At 44.7% G+C, this 25,754-nt stretch overlaps 1 protein-coding gene across 1 annotated transcript; it reads left to right on the top strand.

Moving 5' to 3' along the window:
- The first annotated feature begins 600 nt into the window (after positions 1–600).
- On the top strand, positions 601–23,544 carry MAB21L3 (mab-21 like 3). Its single transcript, XM_017524199.2, has 6 exons — positions 601–851; positions 9,340–9,480; positions 12,556–12,847; positions 16,003–16,181; positions 16,680–16,874; positions 21,614–23,544. The coding sequence occupies exons 1-6, from the start codon at positions 804–806 to the stop codon at positions 21,845–21,847; spliced, it is 1,089 nt and encodes a 362-aa protein (XP_017379688.1). The 5' UTR covers positions 601–803; the 3' UTR covers positions 21,848–23,544.
- The last annotated feature ends 2,210 nt before the right edge of the window (positions 23,545–25,754 follow it).

Raw genomic sequence — 25,754 nt, 5'->3', positions numbered from 1 at the left:
TGTGCCTGTGTACCTGTGTGCCCTCTGTGTACGTGTGTGCCTGTGTGTACGTGTGTGCCCTCTGTGTACGTGTGTGCCTGTGTGTACGTGTGTGCCCTCTGTGTACGTCTGTGCCTGTGTGTACGTGTGTGCCTGTGTGTATGTGTGTGCATGCTTTTCCAAATGCTAACCGTTGTGCTCTGCTGTGGTTGACAAAACCTGATCACTTGTTTGTGGGCATAATGATGGGTCCCAGGCTGGTTGTTCAGCAGTTTTTTATTTGTTTATTGTAAAGAAAGTAAAGCAATCTGTGGGATTTTCTGGATTGGAGAGCAAGGGGTATTTACTGTCAACAAGATAAGGATGAGGAGATATAAGATACTGAGTTCCACGGTGCATCTACTGTCGGGACAGGAGCATAAAAGGTGGGGAGAAGCCAAGCACGGGGTATTCCTAACTTGGATGGAACTTTTAAGTACTTGGGTGGGAAATACAATTTGGAAAATTGCTCTCTGGTCAAAGAACCAGTCAATATAGTGAAATAAGGTATAATTAGGTTGGACTCAAATTCAATTTTATCAACTCTTCTTTTTAAATTCTTTTTTAAAAATTTCCCAGAAGATGACAGCTGGATTTTCACAATTTGGAAATAAAACTTGAGTGAAAGGTTTGGAAGGAAAATCTCTGGTCCATTACACATTTCCGGAAAAATTCAATACCGAGAGACTCACATTACTGGGTGTGCTATCTACTCATGAGTGTTATACTCCATTGAGAAAAAAACCCAGGAAGTTGCTGTTCTACTCAGGATTGACCAAGAAGCCATGAAATCCCTTACTGTGGGAGACTTAGAAGATTGCCTGCTGAATAAGGTAAGGACAGACCCAGTCTCTCCCATGCACCCCTTCCACATTCACACTGCTCCCAACCAAGCCTTGATCCAGAAAGGATCTCAAGCTGTTTCTAAATGTACATAAAAGGCTCCTCAGAAAACAGACTGTCACCCATAACAATGTTTGGGGACTTCACATATTTCAGTCTTCTCTTTGAGGGTTCAGTTCCCAGAGACATGCTCAGTATAGAATATAGAACAGAGAGTTGGAATAGTTGGAATCTGGGGGATGGGGGGAACTCCAGCTCTGCAACTGACACTCGCGTGGTCACGAGTCACTTAATCTGACTGAGCCTTGGCCTTCTTCTTTGTAAAATGGGAATAGTAATAGGAGCTTCATGGGGTCTTGGAAAAAGAGCAAATGAAATTAAAACAACGCTTCTTAAAAACTGTGAAACTACTAGGTTTTTAAATATTATATTTTTGGTACACATCAGTTAAGAATTTAATTTCTTCTAGATGGTCGTAGGCTGTCAAAAAATGTTAGAACTTGAAGGTGTCTTAAAATATTATCCAGTTTAAGCCTTTTCATTTACGGATGAAGCTACCAAGGCAGGATGTTAATGTTAAAACCAAAATAGTTAAATTGACTAAGAAGTAGGAACTAGTCTGCAGTTTTCATGCCTTTACAAGCACACAAAGCAAAGATCATTATCATAGGGATAAGCAAAGTGTGTTTCCTAGACAGAATCATTAAGAGAAATAAATAAGGAAAACCTGGGATGACAAAACTATAGTAAACAAAGTGATTTCCCATTATTCCTCCCTTTGAGGATTCTAAATGGTAGAGATACTGGCTGGTATTTTTTTTCCATGGGTCCTGTATTTTTTGTAGGAAAAAACTCCAAAATCTTTAGCATAGCGTTCAAGTAACTTGGACTGCTCTTTCTGCCCTCTGCTCCCCCTGCATTTCCCGTAGCAGAAATCCTAAACAGTGCTCAACATGTTGAATCCAGCTCGTGCCCATGTGTTGTTTGCCCTGTAGATTATTTCTAATGTTTTTCACAAACATTTCAAAATAGCGAGGTTTTGCATAGACATGCAGATTGCTGTCTTTTGAGGGGAAAAACAATCAGAATATTTGGCAACCACAGGTCCCAATTTCTTCCCTGGAAACCGTGTGGCGGGGCTGAGTGTTTGTTAGCAGAGCATGTGCTGGCCACCTCTCAGGAGGCTGAACACTCCGGTATCTGACACTTGCTCCTGGTCCCCGCGGCCTCTCTCACATGCGTCTCCTACTCCATTCCTGTAGGTGATTGACTCTCCCACTTCTGCCCAGTGAGAACTGGGCCCTGAGCAGGCCAAGGGCCCCAGCTCCTGCTTGCCACCTTTCCGGCTCATATTCATCCTTCAAATTCAGAGTTCACCTTCTCGAGACGGAGTCCTTGACTCCCAACACGAAGTGTTTCTGCCCACATATTCACTCCCATTAGAATTAGTATCACTGGCACCATTTATTTGGCCATGAGTTGTGCATCAACTCCTCACACTGTCCTATTATCATCTCGATTGGCAACTTACATGTCAAATCATTTCATTCTTTATAAGTTTCTGGAGGGAAGAGCAGTGTCTTGCATGTCCTTCTCTTTGACATTCACAGAGTATCTTGCATATATATGATCAGAAATCTCTTCAGAGTTCATTAAAGGTGAGGCAAGAGTGGTGTGGAAGCCGACAGGTCAAGGTGCTTACAGGATCTCATCTGATCTAATCAACAGCCATGTGACGTACAAATTGCCTCTGTTTTTACAGAGGAGGAAACAGAGGCTTGTGGAGATTAAATAACTTGTCCATCCAAAGTTACACGGCTAAATTATGAGGGGGCTGAAGTTTTAGCCTCATCTTTTTAAATCCAAAGGCCGTATGTCCTCTGCTAAACTCCGTTATATCTCTGCAAACACATACTAAGCACCTGCTTTGTGCAAAATACTGTGCTAATACTTTGTACAAAATACTGTGTTTGAGGAAGACCAAGGCCTGAGATGTGGCCTGCTGAATGAGAGGGAAATTTTAGTTTTGGTCTTAGCCCTGTCCTACATGCAGATTTTGCACATAACTCCAAAGGAAGAAGGAGGGAATTTCACGTGCAGTCAGGCAAATGCTTGATATAATGCATGGCGGACCGTAAGGGAAGCAGTAGAGATTTCAACAGATTGCTGGAGGAGAGCAGAGATGCATTAGGTCTGATGGGAAAGGTGTCTTACAGAAAGAAGAGTGGAGACAAAGCCTTGAACGAAGTGTAGGGTTTTAATAAGTGGAGAAGTATAGGAAAGGCCTTCAGGACTAAGGGAACCCCATTCACACGGTCAAGGTGTGTTTCATTCCCGGTCACCTTTTTCTTTTGGAGAGGCAGAACGGTGCAGTGGTTACAAATACGGGTTTTGGAAGGATGCTACCTGTGTTCTGTAACTTACTAACTCTGGGAACCTGGGAAAATTACTTAAACGTTCTGAACTTTGGTTTCCTCATCTATAAAATGGGGATAATCATAGCATCCACCTTAAAGAATTATGGATAGGCACAAATGAGCTTACCCTTACAAAAGGGTCTGCACACAGGAAAGACTCAATAATCTCAGTATTACAGTGCTGCTGCTTCTGCTACGTTTGGGGGCTGCAAATATTCTGTGTGGCCCAAGCATTTGATTCATGGAAGAATTCGTCTAAAAAGGAAGGGATATGATGGTGGGAAGCGTATTTTCTCGTGTGTATCTATCACTGGATTGAACTTTCCATTTCTCTAAATTATTAGCCCCCGAAAGACGGAGATGATACCTGTTTTTGTTTGGTTGAAATTCTTTTAACTGATTATTGGATTCCATGCAATTCCAGAATTGAAGGTCTGACCTCTTGTTTTCTGGAAGGAAGTTCTCAGTCTTTTCTTCCCAGTAACACTCATCGGAAATGACATACACATGGGCCACCTGCTCATGGGCATGACCTGTGTGCCATTCCTGGCATGCCACTTAGCACCAACACTCCGTCTTTCTCGCAAGGAAGCGTACCGGAATGCGAGTGAGTCAGAGTGATATTATTGTAAGGAATAACCTTGAGTTTCCATAATTTATATTTGAAACAGTAACTTATTCACAAACGAGCTATTAATAGCAGCAATATTCACGAACTTGTGCTAATAATAGCAGCAAGTGACTTGTGGGGCAACAATGAGTCTGACGCTGTGGTTAAGGAGGAGGAGGGGAAAGGGGCCCAGGATGGGACATGGACCTGCAACAGCATGGGGACACACCTGGAAGGAGCGAGGCCCAAACAGAATTTGTTTCCATGTTTTGCCATGAACTAGGTTTGGCCACAAGGCTGTCTCAAGGCTGCCAAGCCCCAGTGCCTGCTTTTCCACACCCTGAAATGAACTTCTTGCTGTATCTGCCTAGGGTGTGGCCAGGAGAAGTGGAGAGAAACAGTCTGGGGATTCTGTGTTGTCACACCATGAGGGTGACAAGAGGTGTCTGGGACTAAGCCTGGAAACCCCCAGCACAAGTCACTTCTGGGCCTACCAAATAGCGCAGTGATGCTGTGTGGGTAAGAACTTATTGCAGGAAGTGTAGCCAGAGATGTGGCGAGGGACGGGGCTGCCCATCGCCTAGTGAGAAAGAGGCTTCCACTCAGGTCCCACAGCAGGGGCTTCACTGTCTGGCCCCTGCGGCATGACCCTTTGTGCTTGTGAGAAGCCAGAACAGTTGCTGATGCCCAAATACACGGAGACGTAATGAGTCTTTAAGTTGAAGGCACTTTTAGGTTCAGGAAGAGGATAAAGGGTAGGTGATACTTCTGGTACATCAGTGCTTGAGGGTGTGGCAAACTGTGATGGAAAGAAGAGTCGGAGGACCTGTCTAGTTCTGCATCTAACTGCTGGTGTGATGTTAGGAAAGCCGCCTGTCATGCTGGTCCTCTGTAAAGTCACACCAGACAAGGCAATTTCTGAGGTCTCGTCCATTTCTAAGATCCTGAGTCTAAATTGCAACAAAAGTGATGGAGGAAGAAAATTAAAACTGGAATTTGTGATTCTAGGTCTCAGAAAGCATTCTCTTATTCGACTTTCACCTTTGGCAATCAAAACAGGTCATAAGGGTGAGCTAACAACCTGTGTGGCAAGTGAGAGATTATAGTTGTTTTCCAGGAGTGTGTGATCGTGTCCTGCCCGGTAAGAATTTCACCATCAAATGAGGGCACAATTTGGCTGGGCGTGGTGGCTCACGCCTGTAATACCAGCACTTTGGGAGGTCGAGGCAGGCAGATCACTTGAGGTCAGGAGTTCGAGACCAGCCTGGCCGACATAATAAAACCCTGTCTCTACTTAAAATACAAAAAATTAGCCAGGCATGATAGAGGGCACCTGTAATCCCAGTTACTTGGACGGCTGAGGCAGGAGAATCACTTGAACTTGGGAGGCGGAGGTTGCAGTGAGCCGAGATCGTGCCACTGTACTTCAGCTTGGGCAACAAGAGTGAAATTCCATCTCAAAAAAAAAAAAAATGAGGACACAATTCATTTGTTGAAGAGATTTATAATGAAGTACTTTTTCCAATCGGCTATTCTTCAAGTGTGTTATGTACACACATGCACACACATGTACATGCATACACTCTTATACTTCTATTAGTTAAAGATGATTTGATGGTGATGAATCTTTCATTAGTTTATTAACTCGGGAAAAATATATTTACATGTATATGTATATGCATATACACACACACATATATTCACTGCTATGTCCCTAACATTCAGGTTCCATGGAATTACATCAGTGGGGCTGGTAGATTCGGGAGGCTCGTCTTGGTCTTCAGCATATTCTGAGAACTTAACTTAGAGAATACTCTTTCTCAATAACTCTGCCTGCAATGTTCTATCTAGTTAACTCTTGTATTACTGTTCCCCACTGTACCTGATCAGACTTCAGGTCCCTGAACTTGCCTCATGTTCCCTCTTCTACCATTAGCTTTATCTGTCCTTTATTCAGGCTGGAAAATGTAGCCCGCCACTAAAACCCTCCCTTGCTTTTTAATCTTTCTCTGGCTCTTGCCCAGCAAACTCCAATCTTAGCACCTCAGCGCTTACCTTTGGAGGGCTAAGAGGTGGTGAAGATCTCACAATTGAGCTTACTGGTATCCCACAGCCTCATGGACGCAGCCTCAGCCAAGTCTTGATACTGTCTGGCTATGTTTACACATGCACCTAAACAAACAGTCTCTCATTCCTTACAGCAGCTGTTGCACCAGTCTATCGCCTGAAACCTCTTCCCTACCCTTTTACCTGTGTCTGCGCCCTTTTCCCCTTTCCTTCTGCCACACCAAGATGAATTCCTCACTCAGGCTTCTGGATGTCATGACTCCTTTCGGGTGGGAAATCCTTACAAAATGGTTTTGCTCTCTCCTCTCTCACCACTGACTCTTTTCTCTCAGCATTTAAAAATGCTGAAGCCTGTGTATCATTTTGCAAACCAAAACAAACAAGGAAAACCTGTTCACATTCCTGTTGTTTTGGTTTTCCCCCCAAGTAAAAGATCTTGGAGGAGTTGCTTCACTTGGTTGTCTTCCATTCAGCCTTAATCCACCACTTAGGCCCACTTCTCCCCAACCATTAATGCTAGTGCCCAGCATTCCCTCAACACAGCAGACTCCATGGACATTTGGGGGCCTTGACTCACTCAGCCACTTACTGTTGACTTTGTTCTTGAAATTCTTCCTCTACTTTTGAGACCTCTCACTGTTTATCCTCCCACTTCACCACCTCCTCTAAGGTGATTATATTCTAAAAATATCACGGAACAATCGCACAGGCATGAGGAACACAGATTCTCTCTTTGTGCTGGTATGCCTGTGCAATTGTTTTCTCTTTCTGGAGCAAGCTTCATGCTCCTTTCTTCCTAGCGGACTCCTACTAAGCTTTCAAGATAAAACTCCAACACACTGTGTCTCCAGGGAGGCCTCCCAGCCTCTAAACTGGGTGAAGTGTCCTTTTTCTGTGTATCCACAGCATTTGTGCAGACCTCTACCTTGCACCAGAGTGCAGTGATGTCAATTTCCAGTTTATTTGTCTTGCTTTGTCAAGTTATCTAGAAACCTTGTGGCAACATGTGTGCACAGAGCCCAGCATAAACTAGATGTTCTGCTAAAATTACTCGAATAAGATTGAATCACGACACAGTGGGGAAGTCCTGCGCTGGAGAGGAAACTTCATTTTGGGCCTCTAAAAGCTTTATTTGTCATTTGTTATTTTTTCCATAATAGCATCCCCACACTGGTATTCTGTACCTGTATTTGTCTTCCTCACTATTGCCAGTGCATGGCCGCGTCTATTTTATGCATTGCTGTGTTCAGCATTGAACGGCGCCCACCACAGAGCACGTGTTAAACAGATACTTACTGATGAACTGACTCTCTGCTACACAACATGTGTACAAATAGGTGCACAGTCACATTCTTATTCTATGTACATGTGAAGTTGGCTTCCTGGTTGATGGGAAGTATGAGTGAGATCTCAGGTGACTGGCCCAGTTGATGACGTAATTTAGGAAAACAGGAATCTCTTTGACGTGGGCTTTTTTTCCTGGCTGTCGTGATCAGTTTATGGATGTCTAAAAATGATTCTAAAATATGTAGAAACAGCCATTATACCATAATTCAGAGATTCATGGATGGGCGTTAGATTGAGACGTATCTGATATTGCTTAAAATTGGTTACTGGCTGAAGGAGCCTCTGAAGGAGAGTCTTGTCATGACAGCGGCTTGTAAGTGCCTCCTGAGCAAATGATAAAGAGCCCCCTCCATTTCAGAAAAACCTTGCAGACCCTTCTGTCTCTTATTTGGATTTTTCTGTGTTTCTCCTGGAGCTTACTAAAAGTTCCTTTGTGTTTCCCACAAACATCTATTTCCCTAAACCTTAAGTATCTGATTAGTGTTCAATTTTCTATGAGAATTTCCCAGCTCTTGGTAAGTCACTGTGGTAACTCTCTATCAGCAGAAACATAAATGCATGCCTTTTCTTAAGGGTCTAGAAGCAAAACGCAGGGGTGAGTACAGAGACAAGCAGGACCATCACTTACTGATGACGTCGGTAGGAGGCAAGCTGCTGAGCGCTGATGCATGTTAAGAAGTTTAATATTCACACCCAGGGCAGCAGGCATGACGGTGCCATGGGAGAGTCTCACCATGGTTTACAAAGCCCTGTGTGATGCCCCGGCCCCTGCCTTGCTCTCCAGACCCACCCCCTGTCACCTTCTGTTTGCCGGTCTATCCTCAGCGGCCTCGCTGCTAGCCTTAGGGAATTGTCTGCTTCAGAGGAGGAGCATGGAATCTGCTCTCCTAAGCTGTCCTCATCCTTGCTCAAATGTCACCTCCTTAGAGAAGTCTTCTTTGTCCATTGTCCACCCTAACTAAAATAGCTGCCACTTTATTCTCTGGTCCCTTATCATATTTTATTTTTCTTCATGAGACTTATCATACCTGATATTATATTATACACACACACATAGACACCTAAACACACATATCTATGAAAATGTATATATATACAGAAATACACATATATACATACATACATATGTGTGTCTATGTATAATGTAATATCAGGTATAATACTGTATATTATGATATTGACATTTTATAATTATATATAATATATTATATTATATTTACATATATTCCTGTATTTTCTTTTTTATCTTTCTTTTTTTTTTTAATATATAGACTGGGTTTCACCATATTGGTCAGGGTGGTCCTGAACTCCCGACCTCAGGTGATCCACCTACCTTGGCCTCCCAGAGTGCTGGGATTACAGGCGTGAGCCACCACACCCAACCTTATTCCCGTATTTATTTTTTTTTTTTTTGGAGACAGAGTCTTGCTCTGTCATGAGGCTGGAGTGCAGTGGCGCGATCTCGGCTCACTGCAACCTCTACCTCCCAGGTTCAAGCAATTCTCCTGCCTCAGCCTCCCAAGTAGCTGGGACTACAGGCACACACCACCATGCCCAGCTAATTTTTGTATTTTTAGTAGAGACGGGGTTTCACCATGTTGGCCAGGATGGTCTCGATCTCTTGACCTTGTGATCCGCCTGCCTCGGCCTCCCAAAGTGCTGGGATTACAGGCGTGAGCCACTGCGCCTGGCCATATTCCTGTATTTTCAACCAGAGGGCAAGTATCTACACTGTTCACCGTTGTCTTAATCACTGTTGTATCCCCAGCACCTGGCCTGGCACCTGCTACATAGTAGGTCCTAGATAAATACCAAATGAATGCATCTGTTATAAAAAAGAACATTGAGGCCCCAACATGTGTCTTCTCAGTAGAGTCTGACCGAAGTCCATCTCCCCTGCATCTTGGGAAGGCAGGATTTTTGAACTAAATTCCCCGGGTCACCCCTTGCTGTTCCCTTGTCTCCTCAGTTTCTTATGCCAGTGCCTTGGGGCCCACATAGGAAATAACCACCTCTGCTGATCCCTCCTACACCCAGGTGGACTTGAGGCGCCAGCAGATTTCCCAGGCTGTGGAGGAGGTGCAGAAAGTCGTTCATCATTTGACCACAAATATCAGCTCCCAAGACATTAGATTTCAAGTCGTGCCTTACTCTGAAACATACAATGAAAATATTAAGGTAAGTAAGTCTCTCTGTCTCTAAGTGCCACCAGCAGAGCCAGGACACTCGGGCAGGGGGATGTCAGTATGTGACAGATGCTTGCCTCACTAAGAATACTCATAACAATTCTTTTTTTCACAGGTACTCTTAGTTTTTGCTATTTACAATCTTATTTTATACATGCCATTTCATCCAGCGATGTGGTCTATGCCTTTAATCCCAGCACTTTGGGAGGCCAAGGTGGGAGGACTGCTTGAGGCCAAGAGTTTGAGACCAGCCTGTGCAACGTAATGAAACGGCGTCTCTACAGAAAATGAGAAGAATATAGATGTTATTTCCTTTGAGCCCCCACATTCCTAGATGAGAAAAACTAGGCTTAGAGAAGTCAAATGACTTGATCAAGCCATGTCAGGCACTAACGCCAGAACTCACAATAGAGGCTTTTGATTCCAAAGCACATTCCACAGTCACAATCAAAGCTCAGGTAAACACACATTCATTTACTAACCATCTACTTAATAGATTGGGGGTGGGGTGGAGGGAACCACGGGCATCTGCAAAAAGACAGTTGAAAGTAATTGTCTAAGGGTTGCAGATGGGGAAGGAAGAAAGTGGAAGAGGTGGCACGAAGAAGCTTCAGGAGCAGGCTTGCAACCCCTCTCCCTGCTGAGGAGTCCTACCCAGTGTAAGTAGGTAACATCAGCATTCAGGCAACGCATTAGTGAGGGCAGAACTGTATGCACAGAAGCGACCTCGCTGAAACCTGTAAACCACCTGGTGAAAAAGACAGTCTGGTTATCTCCATTTTAGAGGTGAGAGAAGTCAGGCTCTGAATCCCCATCATTCTTTATCTCGATTTTTCTGATGCCACATACCTCTTTCACTTTGTATTAAATTTGTATGTATTCATGGCCCGTTTCTCACAACTGACTGCAAATCCTTTGATTGTAAAGACCATGTTTACTGATCGTTCTGTTCCTAGCACCCAGCAAGGTGTGTGGCCCATGGTAAACACTTAACTTATATGGAATGAATGAATAAATAAATGAGCAAAAGAATTAGTACCTGAACAAAAGACCGTTGCTGGCCTATTATGTCTCAAAGTTGGTGGACACAAGAACCACTAGAGAGATTTTGGGATTTGTGGATTTTGAAACAGAGTTAGATTGTTGGAAATTAATTCCAGGGTGAAAATTGTAAAACTAGGTTGAATCCTGGAATCATTTGCCCAACTCTACTACCCAGGCCAATCTAACTTGAACACATGTAAACCAGTGACTAGAAATAGACATATTACATTGCTTTTCTTAGCACTATACCCTAGGAAATTTCTTTCAGTGGTCCTACTTAGAATTCATAGCTTAAAATATATCTTGTGTTTACATATGTCATGTCTTACATATTATGCTTTGAAAATAGTTACAGCATAGGATATAAAATTGCTTTTATCTTAGATCAAATTCAACATGGTTTTTTTTTTTTGTTTTGTTTTGGTTTGGTTTGGGTTTTCTTGTTTTTTTATAAAGACGGGGTCTTATTCTGTCACCCAGGCTGGAGTGCAATGGTACAATCATGGCTCACTGCAGTCTCAAACTCCCAGGCTTACCTTCAAGCCCCTCTGGGACTACAGGTGCAAATGCCACCATGCCAGGTTAATTTTTGTATTTTTTTTTTTGTAGAGGTGGGTTTTGTCATATTGCCCAGGCTGCTTAACAAATATTTACTAAGCACCACTTATATGACTAACAACATGATCGTTGCGCTTTTGAATTCACGTAAAAGTGGATTGAAATAATGTACAGATATTAAATTTCTATACTTTAGATGTTTTTTCCTCTTTTTAAATCCAGCCACCTTTTTATGGGTACCAGAAGTCATGTGGATGCATCATCTAAAACATCAAACTATTGTTTTCTCAGAGTTAGGCAGAAACAGCTGGAGGGTGTTCACCCCTCAGTGGGTCAGTGACTGGTCCTGGGCAAGGGTTAACCAAATTCCACGGTCAGAATTTTCCATGAAGAGGAGGCAGCTGACTCCCAGCCAAAGGTGTACATGAAGTGGGACATGGTCAGAGTTCAGGCTCCTTTGACGGCTCTGTTTACCCACTTGCTCCATCCCTCGGCCGCTGGTCTGACTGCTTTCCCCCAGTCATTGCTTCACTGGTTCCTGGAGAAGGGGATTAGGTGGATTCTGATAGTTTGCTTTTTTTCTTTAAACTTAGAATCATCTCAACAGCTCACATTGTCTAAACAAACAAGCTTTCATTTTACCTTTGATTTTGGAAGGGTTAGTCATGAACACTGACCATGGGTTATCAGTACAGGCCAAAAAAAAAAAGGGAGCCATTTTACAAAATCTTTTCACCTCCCCTCCTATTATGACTTCTTACCTTTTATTTGTGTCCAAATATTCACCATTCCATGTCATTCATTCTTGGGTGAGTGCCAGCTTAGGGTAGAGAAATAATAACTGAACAAGCTGTCAAATGACCTAAACTCGAATTCTGACTCTTCTATTTCCTGGCTGTGTGTCCTTGGAGAGATCTTTAAGCCCCTCTGCACCTTGGATTCCTCATCTGGAAAATGGCACTTTTGGGAGGCCGAGGTGGGTGGATGATCTGAGGTCAGGAGTTCAAGACCAGCCTGACCATCATGGTGAAACCCCATCTTAAAAAAAGAAAAAGAAAATGGCAACAAACTTACCTTACTGTGTAATTATGAAGTTGAAATGGTCAAATGCATTAGAATTACAGTGCTGCATCTTCATGGAAATCAATGCATATTCATTCTTCTTTCTCAAACTTCAGATCCCTGTGAAGTTCCTGGTCTAGTTCATTGTCTTTACTTGCAGATTCATGAAATCATAAACTCAGCGAGTTAATTTACCTACTTGAAGTATTTACAGTGGTTCAGTGGCAGAACAAAGATGTAATCCACTTGCAACACCCAGGTCTAGGTCCCTGTGTATCTGGTCACACTGCTGAGGGGGGAGTGGTTAACAGAGCTGTCTGGTGAGACAGGTTGGTTCCCAGGATGTCTGTTACTTTCTGAATCTATTAACTCATGCTTATTTTCAATCCTTTCCTGATCCCAGGTTTTGGCCCCCAGTCAGTTCCTCGTCACAGTCCCAGTAAAAGGCCTGGCCGGCTACAGGGAAGCCAGGGAGCAGCGCTGGAGGTACTATACCCTGCACGGCACCAGGCTGCCCTGCCCCTTGCGAGATCCCGAGGGTCTGCAGCAGTGGCTGGAGGTGGAACAATTTATGAAGAGCCTGTGGCAGTGGCATGAGACAGATGTGAATATTGATGGAGACATTGTACCTGCCAAGGTCCTCCTGGTGTTCCGGAAGCTGGTGGAAAACGCAATCAGAACCTGTCACCTCTCAGGTGAGCTGATCGGGAACAAGTACAAGGGAAAATTGCTGACATTCCCTTTTCACTCTATAAAACCTCTGCTTGGGTGTTGTTTGCAGCTCACACCCTAAATTTGAGAAAGTAATCATGTGCTCTTCACATTTATTTAATCCTCAAAATATGAATCAGCGTTTTTTTCCCTGCTGTTAATGTACAGACGATTGGAATTCATACTAACAAAATAGTCGTGTGACTTTAAGAAAGTTACTGTGCTGACATAGTTATAAAATGCTGTGGATTATTAAGCCTTAACCAGGCCTAAAAACTTAAGCATACTTTTTTTAAAAAGGCAAATTATTCACAAACCCCAGGTCTTCGTGATCAGCACATTTCTACCGCAGCACCTCCTCCATCTGTCTGCAGTACCAGTGTGCTGAGATTCCACATTTGGAAACCACCAACTTGTACCAAAACACAAAATCCAGGAGCCATAAAGAACTGATTAAGTTTGACAACTCCAAAGTCTTAAGCTACTGTACAATGCAGCATATGTACACACACACACACACACACACACACCCCCTTTTTGTTCACACAAAGTGAAAAAGTGAATTTCAAACTGGAAATGGCTAATTTTCTTAACTTTTTATATTTTCTTTAAATACAAATAGTTTATATTTTATAAATTTATAAAATATAATTTTCTATTATTTATATTTAAAGAAAATATTAAAATTTATGAAATATAAATTTTAAGAAAATTTATATTTTCTTAATTTATAAACAAGAAGAAACGTAAGCTGACCAACAGAAATAATTACCAAAAAAAAAAAAAAGGAATCATAGGGAAATAATACAAATGGCTTGAAAAAAATAAGAAAAGGTGTTCCATCTAATGTATATTTCAACATATATGGAATATACTAATGTGCGCATTAAAACACCTAACTAGTTAAAAGAAATGAAAAGTGTGATCTCGCTGTGTGTCGAGCTGGCATGGTGAAGTGGGTATTTTCATGTGGTTATTAGAAGTGTAAATTGGTGTCTCCTTTTTAAAGGGCAATTTGTCTGTTTTTTATTTTTATAATGTGCTTACTTGACAATTCAACAATTCTAGTTTTAGAAATGTATTTATAGAAATACACAAAGAAATATGCACCAGGATATTCTCTGCCATAAGTTTTATCATAGTAAATAGCTAGAAGTAATATAAATGGCTAACAAAGGAAAATTGTTTATTTGGCTAAATTGAATTGTGCTCTCTCTGCCTCCTGGACTACTATGCAGCCTTTAAAAAGAACAGGCATATGCCCACGCATATATGCAGAGCTATGAAAAATGCATGTGCTAGATAATTAAGTGAAAAACCAAACTGCTACACAACATGAAATTCCATCTGTGTGAAAATAAGAGGATGTATTTGTACATACATTTGTTTGTCTAGATGAACAGCTATGAAAATTTCCATAGTGGTAATAGTTCATGTTTAATAGATTTTTTATTAAGTAGAGTAAATTTCATGGATTATTTAGTTTAATCCTTGTAACCACACAATAGAATAAGAATTCTTTTCCTACTTGTTTTAGAGATGAGAAAATTGAGACTTAGCAAGATTAAGTCACTTCTGAAGGTCACACACCTCGTAAGCAGAGCCAGCTACAGAGCAGGGTGTGGGCCGATGGGCTGGCTCCAGCACCCGCTCACCTCTTAAGGCTGTGTGACATTATTCATAGTGAAAGTGCAGAGCAGAATTCAGACCGGGCCAGGTTGATGAGGTGCTTTCAGTAAACAATGCTAAAGTGCTTGTCATGTTCCTGTCTGGGCAGCTCTGATAAGATGCAGACAACAAGCCCTTTATCCCACCCTGGCCAAGGAGAGGAATGTTTCCCTTCTGAACAGCCTAACACAATTAATGTGCTTCCATTTTCTTACCTGTGCACGGAAATGCAAAATAATAGATTCCTATCTGTTTCAAGAATTGGGATGAGCAGAGAAGGACGAATAGATCCTGGCCTATTCAACACTGCTTATCTTTATTTGTAATGAAGGCAAATAAACAAAAACTGTATCTTTTGAAAGAAGGGGGAGCAAATTAGAAATGAGGAAATTCTAATATGTGAGCTGGAAAACTCCCAGATGCATTAGTTTGTTCTTCTTCTCTTTGCCTGGTTAGAAAACGAGGCAATGGACGCTTCCTTCCAGTCACCTGACCCTTGAAACAGTGGCTGTAACGTGCTTCGACGTATTTTGTGGTTACAGGGGTTTCCGATGATAGGTACCTCTGAGACTCGGCTAGCTGAGTGGATGGTAAAAACAAATACCATCTAAGAGACTGAGGCTCAGATAAAAGACATGTGAAGCCAGATTTCACCAAAGGCATATGAATACATAAGGAGGCTGATGCTGTCCCTAAGCAGTGTCAGAACATCGAGGTGAAGTGGGAAAGAATGGCATTGACCTTCCCTATGTTTGCATTACTCTGAAAACCAACATTTAGATGTTTGGGTGGAATGGAGAAGGATACAGAAAAATAGTTAGCTTTCATTTTACGGTAGCAAATACAGATGGTCCCCAACTCACCATGGCTCAATGTATAATTTTTTTACTTTACAAGGGTGTGAAAGTGATACATATTTAGTAGAAACTGTACTTCAAGTACCCATACAACCATTCAATGAATTCCGTGAGATAGTCAACACTTTATTATAAAATAGGCTTTGTGTTAGATAATTTTACCCAACTGTAAGTTAATGTAAGTGTTCTGAGCACATTTAAGGTAGGCTAGGCTAAGCTATGATGATGCATTTTCAGCTTGCAATATTTTCAGCTTCATTAAGATGTGACCCCGTTGTAAGTCAAGGGGCATCTGCACTACACTTTTTCTTTCTAGTTGAGCCTTCTGAAAAGAATCTATTAATTTAAAAGGAAAGGTACCATAAAAGCCTTGGGACTGGGGGAGAAAGAACAACCCACCGGCAGTGAGACTTCTTAGCTCCAATGCTGGCTAGCTGACCAGCCATCTGGTTTTGAAGTCAAAGCTCGATCTCTGACATGCTACAGACACTGTGAAAGCTGCCACACCAGTTGCAAGGAGCTGGTCAGAGCAACTGCTCACACATTCCTTGTTTGAACGCCGGTGCTGTGCAAGCCTTTCTCTTCTCCTTACGCAGCTGGTCATTTCCCAGCAGGTAAGGTCAGCATGCTAGGAAACCGCTCTGCAGTTTGGGTTGCCGTGGAAACATCTGCATATCCGGTGGAAGTGGAGCTGGTCCCCGCAGTGGAGATCCCCACTGCCTGGTCCGAGAAAGCCCGGTGGCCTCGATGTCTGCAGCGCTGGCCTTCCCAAGAGAGAGTGGAGTGCATCAAGGTATCGGTGGGCGGGACCCCCGCTTGCTAGAGCAGTGATGCCGACAGCTTACCCAGCCACAGCATTACTGACTGCCAACAAGTTTCCGAAAGAAAGTTGAGGTGTCACTAGATCAGCAGCTCTCAGTGTGGGCCCTGCACCAGCGTCACCTAGGACCTTGTTAGAAATGCAGCTTCCCGGGCCCGGCTCTGGACCTGCTGAATGAGACCCTGTGAACAGGGCCCAGCAATCTGTGTTTTAAGAAGCCCTCTGAGTGATGTGATTCTGATGCGTGCCCAAGTTGGAGAACTGCTTCAGTAGAGGAAGTGGGTACCACCTTCTGACTGTCCACATCCAAGGTGGCTTGTGGTCTCCCTGACTCCCCCTTCGCATCCCCACGTAGGATGTGCTGTCTGCCTGGTGACAGGTTCCCCAGATCAGTGGACTGCTTCAGAGATGGCTTTCTACACCGGTGAGCGTTGTTCTTCTCATTTCCCAATATTTTTCTCTTTATTCCAGTCGTTTGGGTTTAACTTGTTGGCCTGTTCAAGCTATCACTGGCAGCTGAGCTTCTTCCGTGCTGAGCAGGTATTGCTGGAACAGCTGGATGACGATGGGGGCTGCCGTAGGAAGTGTTTTCAAGTCATGAGGCAGCTGAAGGAGGACGTCTGGTGCCCGGGGATCAGGCCGGTTATCACATCTCACCATCTGCAGGTGAGTGTGGGGCAGGTGGGAGAAGGCCCGGGGGCAGCTTTGGAGAATAACAGGATAGGTCATTCTCCCTGTGGCCTCTGTGGAGCCTGGCCAGAGCCACTCAGAAGGCGTGGCATGTGCGAAAAATTCAGGATAAGGCTCTGGTATCTACATGTGCCATCCAACAAATGATTACTTATTATGGAAATATGTAAAAGTCACAACACCCCTGCCCAGGGTAAAATTTCCTCCCTCCCTTCCCTTTCCCAATTCCCTCCTCTCTCCCACTTTTCTTCTCCTCTTGCTTTTATTTTACCCACCAAACCAACCTGAGTGCCCGCTAGGTGCCGGAAAGCCTGCTGAGGTTCAGGGATGAATTACAAAATGTGGTTCGTGCCTCACACTTTGATGGCTTCGTGTTTGCTCCGGTCTTAGAACCGACTCCAGCCTAAGCACAGCTCCTCATGCACACGGACCCACAACACGGAGGGGAGCCAGGAAACGCAACACAGCAGCCACCACACAGGTAGTGCCACACACCTCTTTCCAGGATCCAACTCACCAGGCAAGGATTTTCCCTTGCTCTGCCAGCACCTGCCTCCCCTTCCCCTAAAGCCAAGAGTACATATTCATTCACGCCTTCCCTCATTCATTCAGCAAGCTTTTATTGAGATTACTCTAGGCCAGAGGCCTGCCCCATTACCTGCTGTGGGCCCAACCCCTGCAGGCACAAAGGTGAACAGACACAGATGTGGTTCCTCACTCATGGCACTTCTGATCTAGCATGGGAGATAGACATGGGTGAGGCAAGCCCGTGGTGTGTGTAGAATCACACAGTGAGGAAGCGCAGGAAAGCGGGGAGCATGGCTCTGTGAAGGCTCAGAGCAGCGGAGCCTGACCTGGACTGGGCAGTCCCTGGAGAGGTGGGCTTTGACCACTCTCCCGACTCCCTCTTTCTCAAATTGTGTACCATACAGAGTCAGGTGGACTCTTATGTAGCAACTGTGTGCAGCCTGCCGGGGTGGAGAAGTAGGAGACTCTTGCAGGACACCCCAGCCCAGCCTAGCGTGGGTCCAGGACCTTCAGCCCTCCTCCCTGGCCCCAGAAAGGATGGATGCCTTTCTACTCAGGTAGTCCCTGGGGCAGTCACCTGTCTGAGGTGCCTTCCTCACGTACGCTTGCCTGCTCCTCCTCTCATTTGATGGACAAAACCGTCTTCCAGCCTCATGTTACTGTGTGTGCTGTAAAGTAACTTATTGAAGGACAGATACCACATTGGTCTTGTCCAGCTAGCATGCTGACCTTACCTGATGGTCTTGTTCATTGACAGAAGGATGAACGACACCCCCAGTACCTCCCCAGTGCTTTGTAGATAGTAGCTCAGTAAATATTTGTTGAGCAGTTGAATGAGCGGCTTCACATCTTAGCTTTTCTTTTTTGTGTGTAAAAAGGTGAAGTCTTGGCTTCACATTCTTATGTTTCCTGATAACCTATCTTTTTTGACCTTGGAAGAATCTGTTAACATCTCATTCACACGCACTGGGGCTTCTCGCTGGTGTTCCAACATTCTCAACGTGCCCTCAAGCACACTCCCCTAAAAACACACAGGCTGTTCTCCTGGATGCGGGGGGCATGTGCTTGCAGAAGATACATTGATTCGTTCCGTGGATTTAGCTTCTCTTGCTTTCCTTTATACAGGCCACACTAGGAAGAGGCAGAGCTGAGAAGCAAACTCAAGTCTATTTCATGTCAAAACCTCATATTCTTAACAATCGACCTCATTCCCTCTCAATTAAGATGGATAGAAATGCATTCAGTGACATGAATATTTCAGGCAGGATTGAACGGGGCCTCCACGGGTCTTCCAGCCCATGGCTGCTTGCAAATCTATACAACCCGTAAGGCTGACTTCTATTCTGATGGCTCCTAAGTCACCTAGTGGATTTTAAGACAACTTAAGGATTCTGTTTCAGTCCTCCCTGACCACCTGCATGGCACAATACAATTGTGCGTTCTCAAGGATGGGCATGTTTTTTAAGGGGACTATTTCTGGAGTAAGATAAACAGAAACAGTGCTAACTGCCTTTTTCTCTGGTCTTCTATCCTTAGTCCGCAGGCAGAATTATCTCCCATTTAGGCGTTCCTGCCCTGGAAATGAATGGGATGATGACTTGAGTGTGCTGGATCCTTGCCAAATCTTCATTCTGGGAAAAGTAGAAGAGGTTGAATTGCAAAACAGCGTTAGGAAGCTGTGGCACTCAGACTCGCCTCACCTTAAGTCTGACACTCTCTTATGAGGCCCTCACCTTCTCCCCAAAAAGGCTCTGCTCCAAGACTGTTTCGTGTGAAGCCAAAGCTTATCTTTCATTGGCTTATTTATTCCTGAAACCCACTCAGAGTCCATTGGCTTGCTTATAATGAGCTTAACGGCCTCAGTTTGCTTAGGGAGGTAACTTCATTAACAAGAAGAATTAAATTCTTTTTCTGATATCTAGGTTATCTTCATTAGCATGAAATTAACTCATTTATTCAAAATAATATAATCTAGTTGCTATGAACGTACAACCGCTCTAAAAATAGACTGTATAAAAATACTCAATATCTAAACCATAACATGAATGGATAATTCATTAATTCACTTATTCAATAAATGTTTACTGACTGCCTCTCATGGGCTAGCCTCTGCTGGTACTGGGTGGCTTAATAGTGAATAAAAATAGGCATCGGCTGGGCGCAGTGACTCACACCTGTAATCCCAGCACTTTGGGAGGCTGAGGCGGGCGGATCACGAGGTCAAGCTGGCCAACATGGTGAAACCCCATCTCCACCAAAAATACAAAAAAAAAATTAGCTGGGCATGGTGGCATGTGCTTGTAGTCCCAGCTATCCGGGAGGTTGAGAAAGGAGAATTACTTCAACCTGGGAGGCGGAGGTTGCAGTGAGCCGAGATCGTGCCACTGCACTCCAGTTTGGTGCCTGGTGACAGAGCGAGACTCTGCTCAAAAAAAAAAAAAAAAAAGGCATCGTTCAGGGCTGTCATAAAGTTTATAATCCAGTAGGGGAAATGATAAAATTAATCAAATAAATATAAAAACTACGACTGTTGTCACTGCTTCTTATGAGAAGTACATGGCTAAGAGAGTGTGCAATGAGTGTACTAGGGAAATTTGATATGATGGACAAAGAAGGGAAAGAGGTGTGTCCTTTGCAGCAGAAGCAGAGTGTGCAAAGGCCCTGTGGTAGAAGGAATCATGAAACGGTTGATGTGGGTACATGGAGACAGCAAGAGAGTACCTGGGTCAAGATGAGTCCGGAAAGGAAGGCAGGGACCAAACCTTCTAAACCACACCACGTTGTTTTTAGCTAACAAACAATGGGAAGAACTTGAAGTATTTTAGATGAGAAGGGAAGTCGATGTCTATGCTTCAGAATGATCCCAGTGGTAGCAGTGTGGATGGCGATCGTTGGGATGGTGGCAAGAACAGGGACAGGCTGATGAGATGGCTGCTGCAGAGGTCCAGTGAGATGTGGAGGCACGGGAGGGGGATGGTAGAATAATGCTAGAGGTGAAATGAGTGGGTAGACTCCAGAAATCCTTAAGCAAGAGGATTGCAGGACTTGACTGGGGGTGGTAAGAAAGAAGGATGACTCCTACGTTTGTGTGTTGCACAACTAGCTAGCTAAGCGACTCTGGAGGCAGATCAGGTTTGTGCAGGAAGGGCAGGGGTTCAGTTTGAACACGTTGGGACTGAGATAACTTTCAGATACCCATGAGATGCACGGTAAGGAAGTCAGAGGAGAAGTCTGGGCTGGAGACACAGATTTGCAAGTCACTCATATGTAGTGAGAATTAGAGCCGCTGCTGTGGAGGGAACACAGAGCTAAGGCGTGAGAATGCAGAGAGGAGAAGAGGGCCTGGAGCTGAGCCTCCAGAAATGCCACCTCTCGCAGCAGGCCAAGGAGCATAAGCCTGCCAAGGAGGCGCTGCCGGGCCAGGACAAAGCCCAGAGAGGAGATTGCTTGGAATCAAGGGAAGGATGGCTGAGGAGGGAGGGCGTGGGGGTTCTCTGCTGAAAGGTCAGGTGAGGTGCAGGCTGAAAAAGGCCTGTTGGATTTAGAAACGTGGAGCTCATTGGGCCTTGATGAGAAGAGCCTTTGAGGATTAATGAGAGAAGAGTCCGTGTTGGAGCGGATTGAGGCGAGAAATGGGAGGAGTGGAAATGATGACAAATAATAGAGCCGACTCTTCGGAACAGCCTGGATTTGCAGAGGGAAGAGTGAGGGTGGGGTGGCTGAGGGGTCGGGGTGGCAGGAGGGCTTTCAGCTGGCGAAAGCAGTTGAGGAAGACAGTAATCGGTCATGTGGTGGGATCCTGAGCCCCGTGGAGGGGTCAGCCCCACAGGCAGGAGAGGCAGAGCAGGGAGGAAGAGAGGAGGGTGCTTCAGTGGGCAAGATCTGTCTAGTTTGGGAGGATGAGGGGTTCCCTTTTCCCTGTGGAGCAGAAGGCAAAGGCATCGCCTGGAGTGGAGACCATGGGAGATGTTGGAGGAGGGTGAGGGAATAGATTCGGAAGAGGTGCGGGGTCGCTGGTAAACGGTAGCCCATCTGAAGCTGGGGATTGTGAATTCATGGCAGATTCAGTCTGCCCTGGGCAACTCTTTTCTCCCTCTTTCCAAGGGCACATATGCTCATTAATTGTTCCCAAGATATCCTCCTCAATTGCCTGAAACCACGTCTGACAGCACTTCTTCCTTCCACAGACCGTGCTCTTTTGGACCTGCGAGAAATATCCCCACTTTAAAGACTGGCAGGTCTTCAGCAAAGCGTTCCTACGCCTGGTGAGGAAATTGCACAAGTGTGCGAGCCAGCACTTCCTGAAACATTATTTCGTCCGAAACAGCAACCTCTTTCAGTGCACCAACCCCATCGAGCTGGACGCTGTGGCCCAAAAGGTGTCCACTTTCCTGAAGAACCCCCAGATTAGCCCACCCTGATGGACTAATTTTATTCTGGCTTGTTCTCTTTATGGTTCCTTAGTCAGGTGCCAGGATCCTGCCTAGGAAAAAGGCCACAAACAGCAGCAGAAATTACATCAAACCAGTAACACTTTGCAGGTGGAGGAACTATGCCTCAGGATGTCTGGCCCAGGCCTCCCTGGAGCCCAGCAAGTGTTTCTGCCCCAGCTACCTCTCCCGGGGACGCCTCTCATCAGGCTTCCTCAGGCTTGGATTCGGAATTGGTGACAGTTTTGAACTTAGTTTCCTTTGTCCAGACTCTGATCGTCTCACAGTGAAGATGGAGGCAGAACCCCTGGAAGGCCACACACGAGTCTGCTGGCCAATTGTGTAACCAGCCCACCGATCATGGGCGCATTCTCCTGCCATGTGTAAAATGGGAATGTTAATGTACCTACCTCTGAGCAAGGCTGGGTGCCTATGACGCTGTGCTGGTGCCTTTTCAAGGGGAAGGCACTGGATCAACACAAAGTGTTACTGGTTGGTTGAGCAGCTGATGTTTGCATCCTGGATCGGTACCCATAGCAGTGATGCAAAATTGCACCTGATGGGTTAGCAAGCCTCTGCTTCCTTGCTGCCCTCCAGCTTCCTTCCATGTGGGTCCTGAGGTTCTGTTTGCTTCGCTGGTATTCTCTAAGCAGGGAGGGACTGGTTTTGATGACAAGCATAAGTCAAAGATAAAAGTACAGCTCTTGGCCTGATCCCAACCACAGCCCTCTCTTTGCTTCCCATGCCATGGGTCATGGATGGGACTTCCTTATATGTATGTAAATAACCTAGTATGTGGTCTGCGTGGAGTGACCTTGGTGTCTGTCACCACTCAGCGTGTTCCTTTGCTCTCCTCATTCACTCACTCATCGACAAATAATGCTCATTAGGCACTGGGAACACAGGAAAGAGCAAGGTGGATGAGGACCTCCCCCTGGGGATGCCGCCTAATGGTGGAGACAAGAAATGAATGACAGATAAACACGCACAGTTATTACGATCGGAAGCAAGTGCTCCGAAGGACATAAACAGAATGTTGAAGTAGAGTCCACAGAAAGGTCCCCAAAAGATGAAAATGCAAATAGCTGAAGGGGAAGGAAAAGTGACTAAAGGCAAGCCTGGGAGGGCTGGCATGAGTCAGAGCAGCTGGCCTTGTAAAGCCAGGAAAGAATCAGTATTTTATTCTAAGATCAAAGGTGTGACATTTGACCTCTCCAGATGCAGAGGGGTATCACGATCTGACTGCATTTTAAACGATTGTTCTGGTAACTGCATGAAGCAGGTCTGGGGACTCACACAAGAGCCGGGACACTGGGTGCTCTCCAGCCACCCATCTGGAATTTGATGGAGGCCCACAAAGTAACATACTCTGTGTGGCACAACTAATCAGGAATTCTAGGAGTAGAAGTTCTCGGTGAGATCAATGTTTTTTTCTTTTTTTTTTTTTTCTGGTGTTTACTTAATACTTCTCAACTCAAGGGGCTCCTTTATTACTTTTGAAGATTTTTGCCCACATGTCTATGCCAAAGATCCATTTCTAAAGCGGGAACTACTGATTTTGTTTTGATGAAAATTAACATTTGAAAATAAAAAGAATTATTTTTCAAACGTACTGTAACCAAATAGTGGGGTCCCAAGGCTATCACATAACAGATAATGATTTTTAAATACTGAAAAAAAGGATTTCCAAACCTACAGTGAGTTTACAATTTTTGAAAACATGAAGGCCTGGTGCAGTGGCTCATGCCTGTAATCCCAGCACTTTGGGAGGCTGAGACAGGAGGGTCACTTGAGACCAGGCGCTGAAGACCAGCCTGGGCAACATAGCCAGACACTGACACCCCATCTCTGCAAAAAATTGAAAAATTAGCCAGGTGTGGTGTTCAAGAGGCTAAGGTGAGAGGATCCCCTGAGACCAGGAGCTTGAGGCTGCAGCGAGCTTTGATCACACCACTGCACTCCAAGCCTGGGTGACAGAGGAATCACCCAGAGGGAGTCCCTGTCTCTAAAAAAATATTTTAAAAAAGAATATATGAAATGATGAACAAACTAGCATTTTGATAAACCATCAACACTTGTATTCAAATTCTCATATTCTTCTATCTTAGGAAACATCATTTTTGAAAAGGTGGCAAATGTAACACATATTTTTTTTCTTTTTTCTCACATAAGGTCAATGGAGAGTAACATTTTTAAATGGAATCTTGGCCGGGCGGGGTGGCTCGCGCCTGTAATACCAGCACTTTGGGAGGCCAAGGTGGGCGGATCATCTGAAGTCAAGAGTTCCAGACCAGCCTGGCCGACATGGTGAAACCCTGTCTCTACTGAAAATGCAAAAATTAGCCGGGCATGGTGGCATGGGCCTGTAATCCAAGCTACTGGGGAGGCTGAGGTAGGAGAATCGTTTGAACCTGGGAGGCGGGGGTTGCAGTGAGCCGAGATTGTGTCACTGCACTCCAGCCTGGGTGACAGAGAGACTCCATCTCAAAACAAAAACAAAACAGAAAAAAACAAAAACGAAAGTCATAAGCAACGTTTAAAACGGCTATACAGTAATAGAATTGTAAAAGGTGAAAACTGACTGTAACATTGGTTCAATATGCGTATATATGTGTGGAGAGGAACTGACATGCGCCACGCTGTGTGATTCCAGTAGATTCTTCCCGTCTTTCCCAGATCTGTTGAATTTCGGAGGAAGTGGGGCTACCAGCAGCTTCCTGCGTATTCCCAGTCCTGGCCAGCAGAGGGTAGCAAGGGACCACATATGAAAGGAGCCAGGTCCCACCCATTCTGATCATCGGAGCCCAGCAGGTGTCACCCTTCTCAGTCCCTAACTTACACCTGGCCCCTCGAGAGCAAGGAGGAGTGGATTTCAGCTCATGCTTAAGTTGTTGACCTTTCCTGCCGTTTTAGCCTAGATTTTCATGTTACTCCTTAAAGCCCAGATTTTAACAGGGAGGCTGTAAGAGGATCGTCCATCCTGGCTTCTGGAGCATTCACCTCCATTCTGTTTGCTGGGACACCTCAGAAAAGTCTGAGAATATTGCTCCTTTATTCTGTTCTGTTTTTTAAAAACATTCTCCAAAAGACCTTTCCATCCTTCTTCACTCTTCCAGGCCCAGGACTAGACGTGTAGAGGAATGGTTGGTGTTCAGCCACTGCAGATGACCTGCTTGCGTCCACATCCCAGTTCTGATGCTGAGGAGCTGCATGACCTTGGCAAGCTGTTTGACCTTTCTGTGTCTCCAGTTCCTTCTCTGAGAAATGGGAATTGTGATGGCCTGAATTGTGTCTCCCGCAATTCATAAGTTCAAGCCCCAACCCCCCAGCACCTCAGAATGTGACCGTATTTAAAGAAGTGATTAAGTGAAAATGAGGACTTTAGCTGATTCAGTCTGATGGGTGTCCTTACAGGAGAGGAGGTGAAGCACACGGAGAGATGGCAGGGCTGAGCACGCACAAAGGGCAGCCATCCGCAGGCCAAGGAGAAAGGCCTCAGGGGAAACCAACCCAGTCCACGCCTTGCTCATGGACCGCCAGCCTGCAGAACAGGGAGAAAGTGAATTCCTGTTACCTAAGTCACCTCATCTGTGGTATTTTATTATTTTCCTGTGGCCCTAGGAAACTATTACAGGCATCATGAGAGAATGTATACCGCGTAGTGTTAATGAGAACAATACATGGAATGATGGATGTCAAAGGCTCTTGGTTGAGTACCCAGCGTGGGATAACTGCTGAACAATCGTTTTCATTTTAGATGCCCACCCCTCATGCCATTTGCCCATCTCATTCCTGATAACTGTACCAGACCATATATAAATTCTTTGTAAAGAAACTAGAAACCATCAAGGGGAAAAGAGAAAATTCCACTGTCAATTCTGTAAGCCCATTCTCCCCT

The sequence above is a fragment of the Cebus imitator genome, unplaced genomic scaffold, assembly GCF_001604975.1.
Source record: "Cebus imitator isolate Cc_AM_T3 unplaced genomic scaffold, Cebus_imitator-1.0 Scaffold32, whole genome shotgun sequence".
Classification (NCBI taxonomy): Eukaryota; Metazoa; Chordata; class Mammalia; order Primates; family Cebidae; genus Cebus; species Cebus imitator.
The sequence above is the reverse complement of the archived record's forward strand: the minus strand, read 5'-3'. Positions and strand labels throughout refer to the sequence as shown.

What these genes read in the sequence shown, in the direction of transcription:
- MAB21L3 (XM_017524199.2), top strand. Translation starts at nt 804, where the DNA reads ATGAAATCCCTTACTGTGGGAGACTTAGAAGATTGCCTGCTGAATAAG. An exon ending in CATACAATGAAAATATTAAG is followed by an intron (nt 9,481 to 12,555) that starts GTAAGTAAGTCT and finishes TCCTGATCCCAG; the next exon opens with GTTTTGGCCCCCAGTCAGTT. An exon ending in AGAGAGTGGAGTGCATCAAG is followed by an intron (nt 16,182 to 16,679) that starts GTATCGGTGGGC and finishes TCTTTATTCCAG; the next exon opens with TCGTTTGGGTTTAACTTGTT.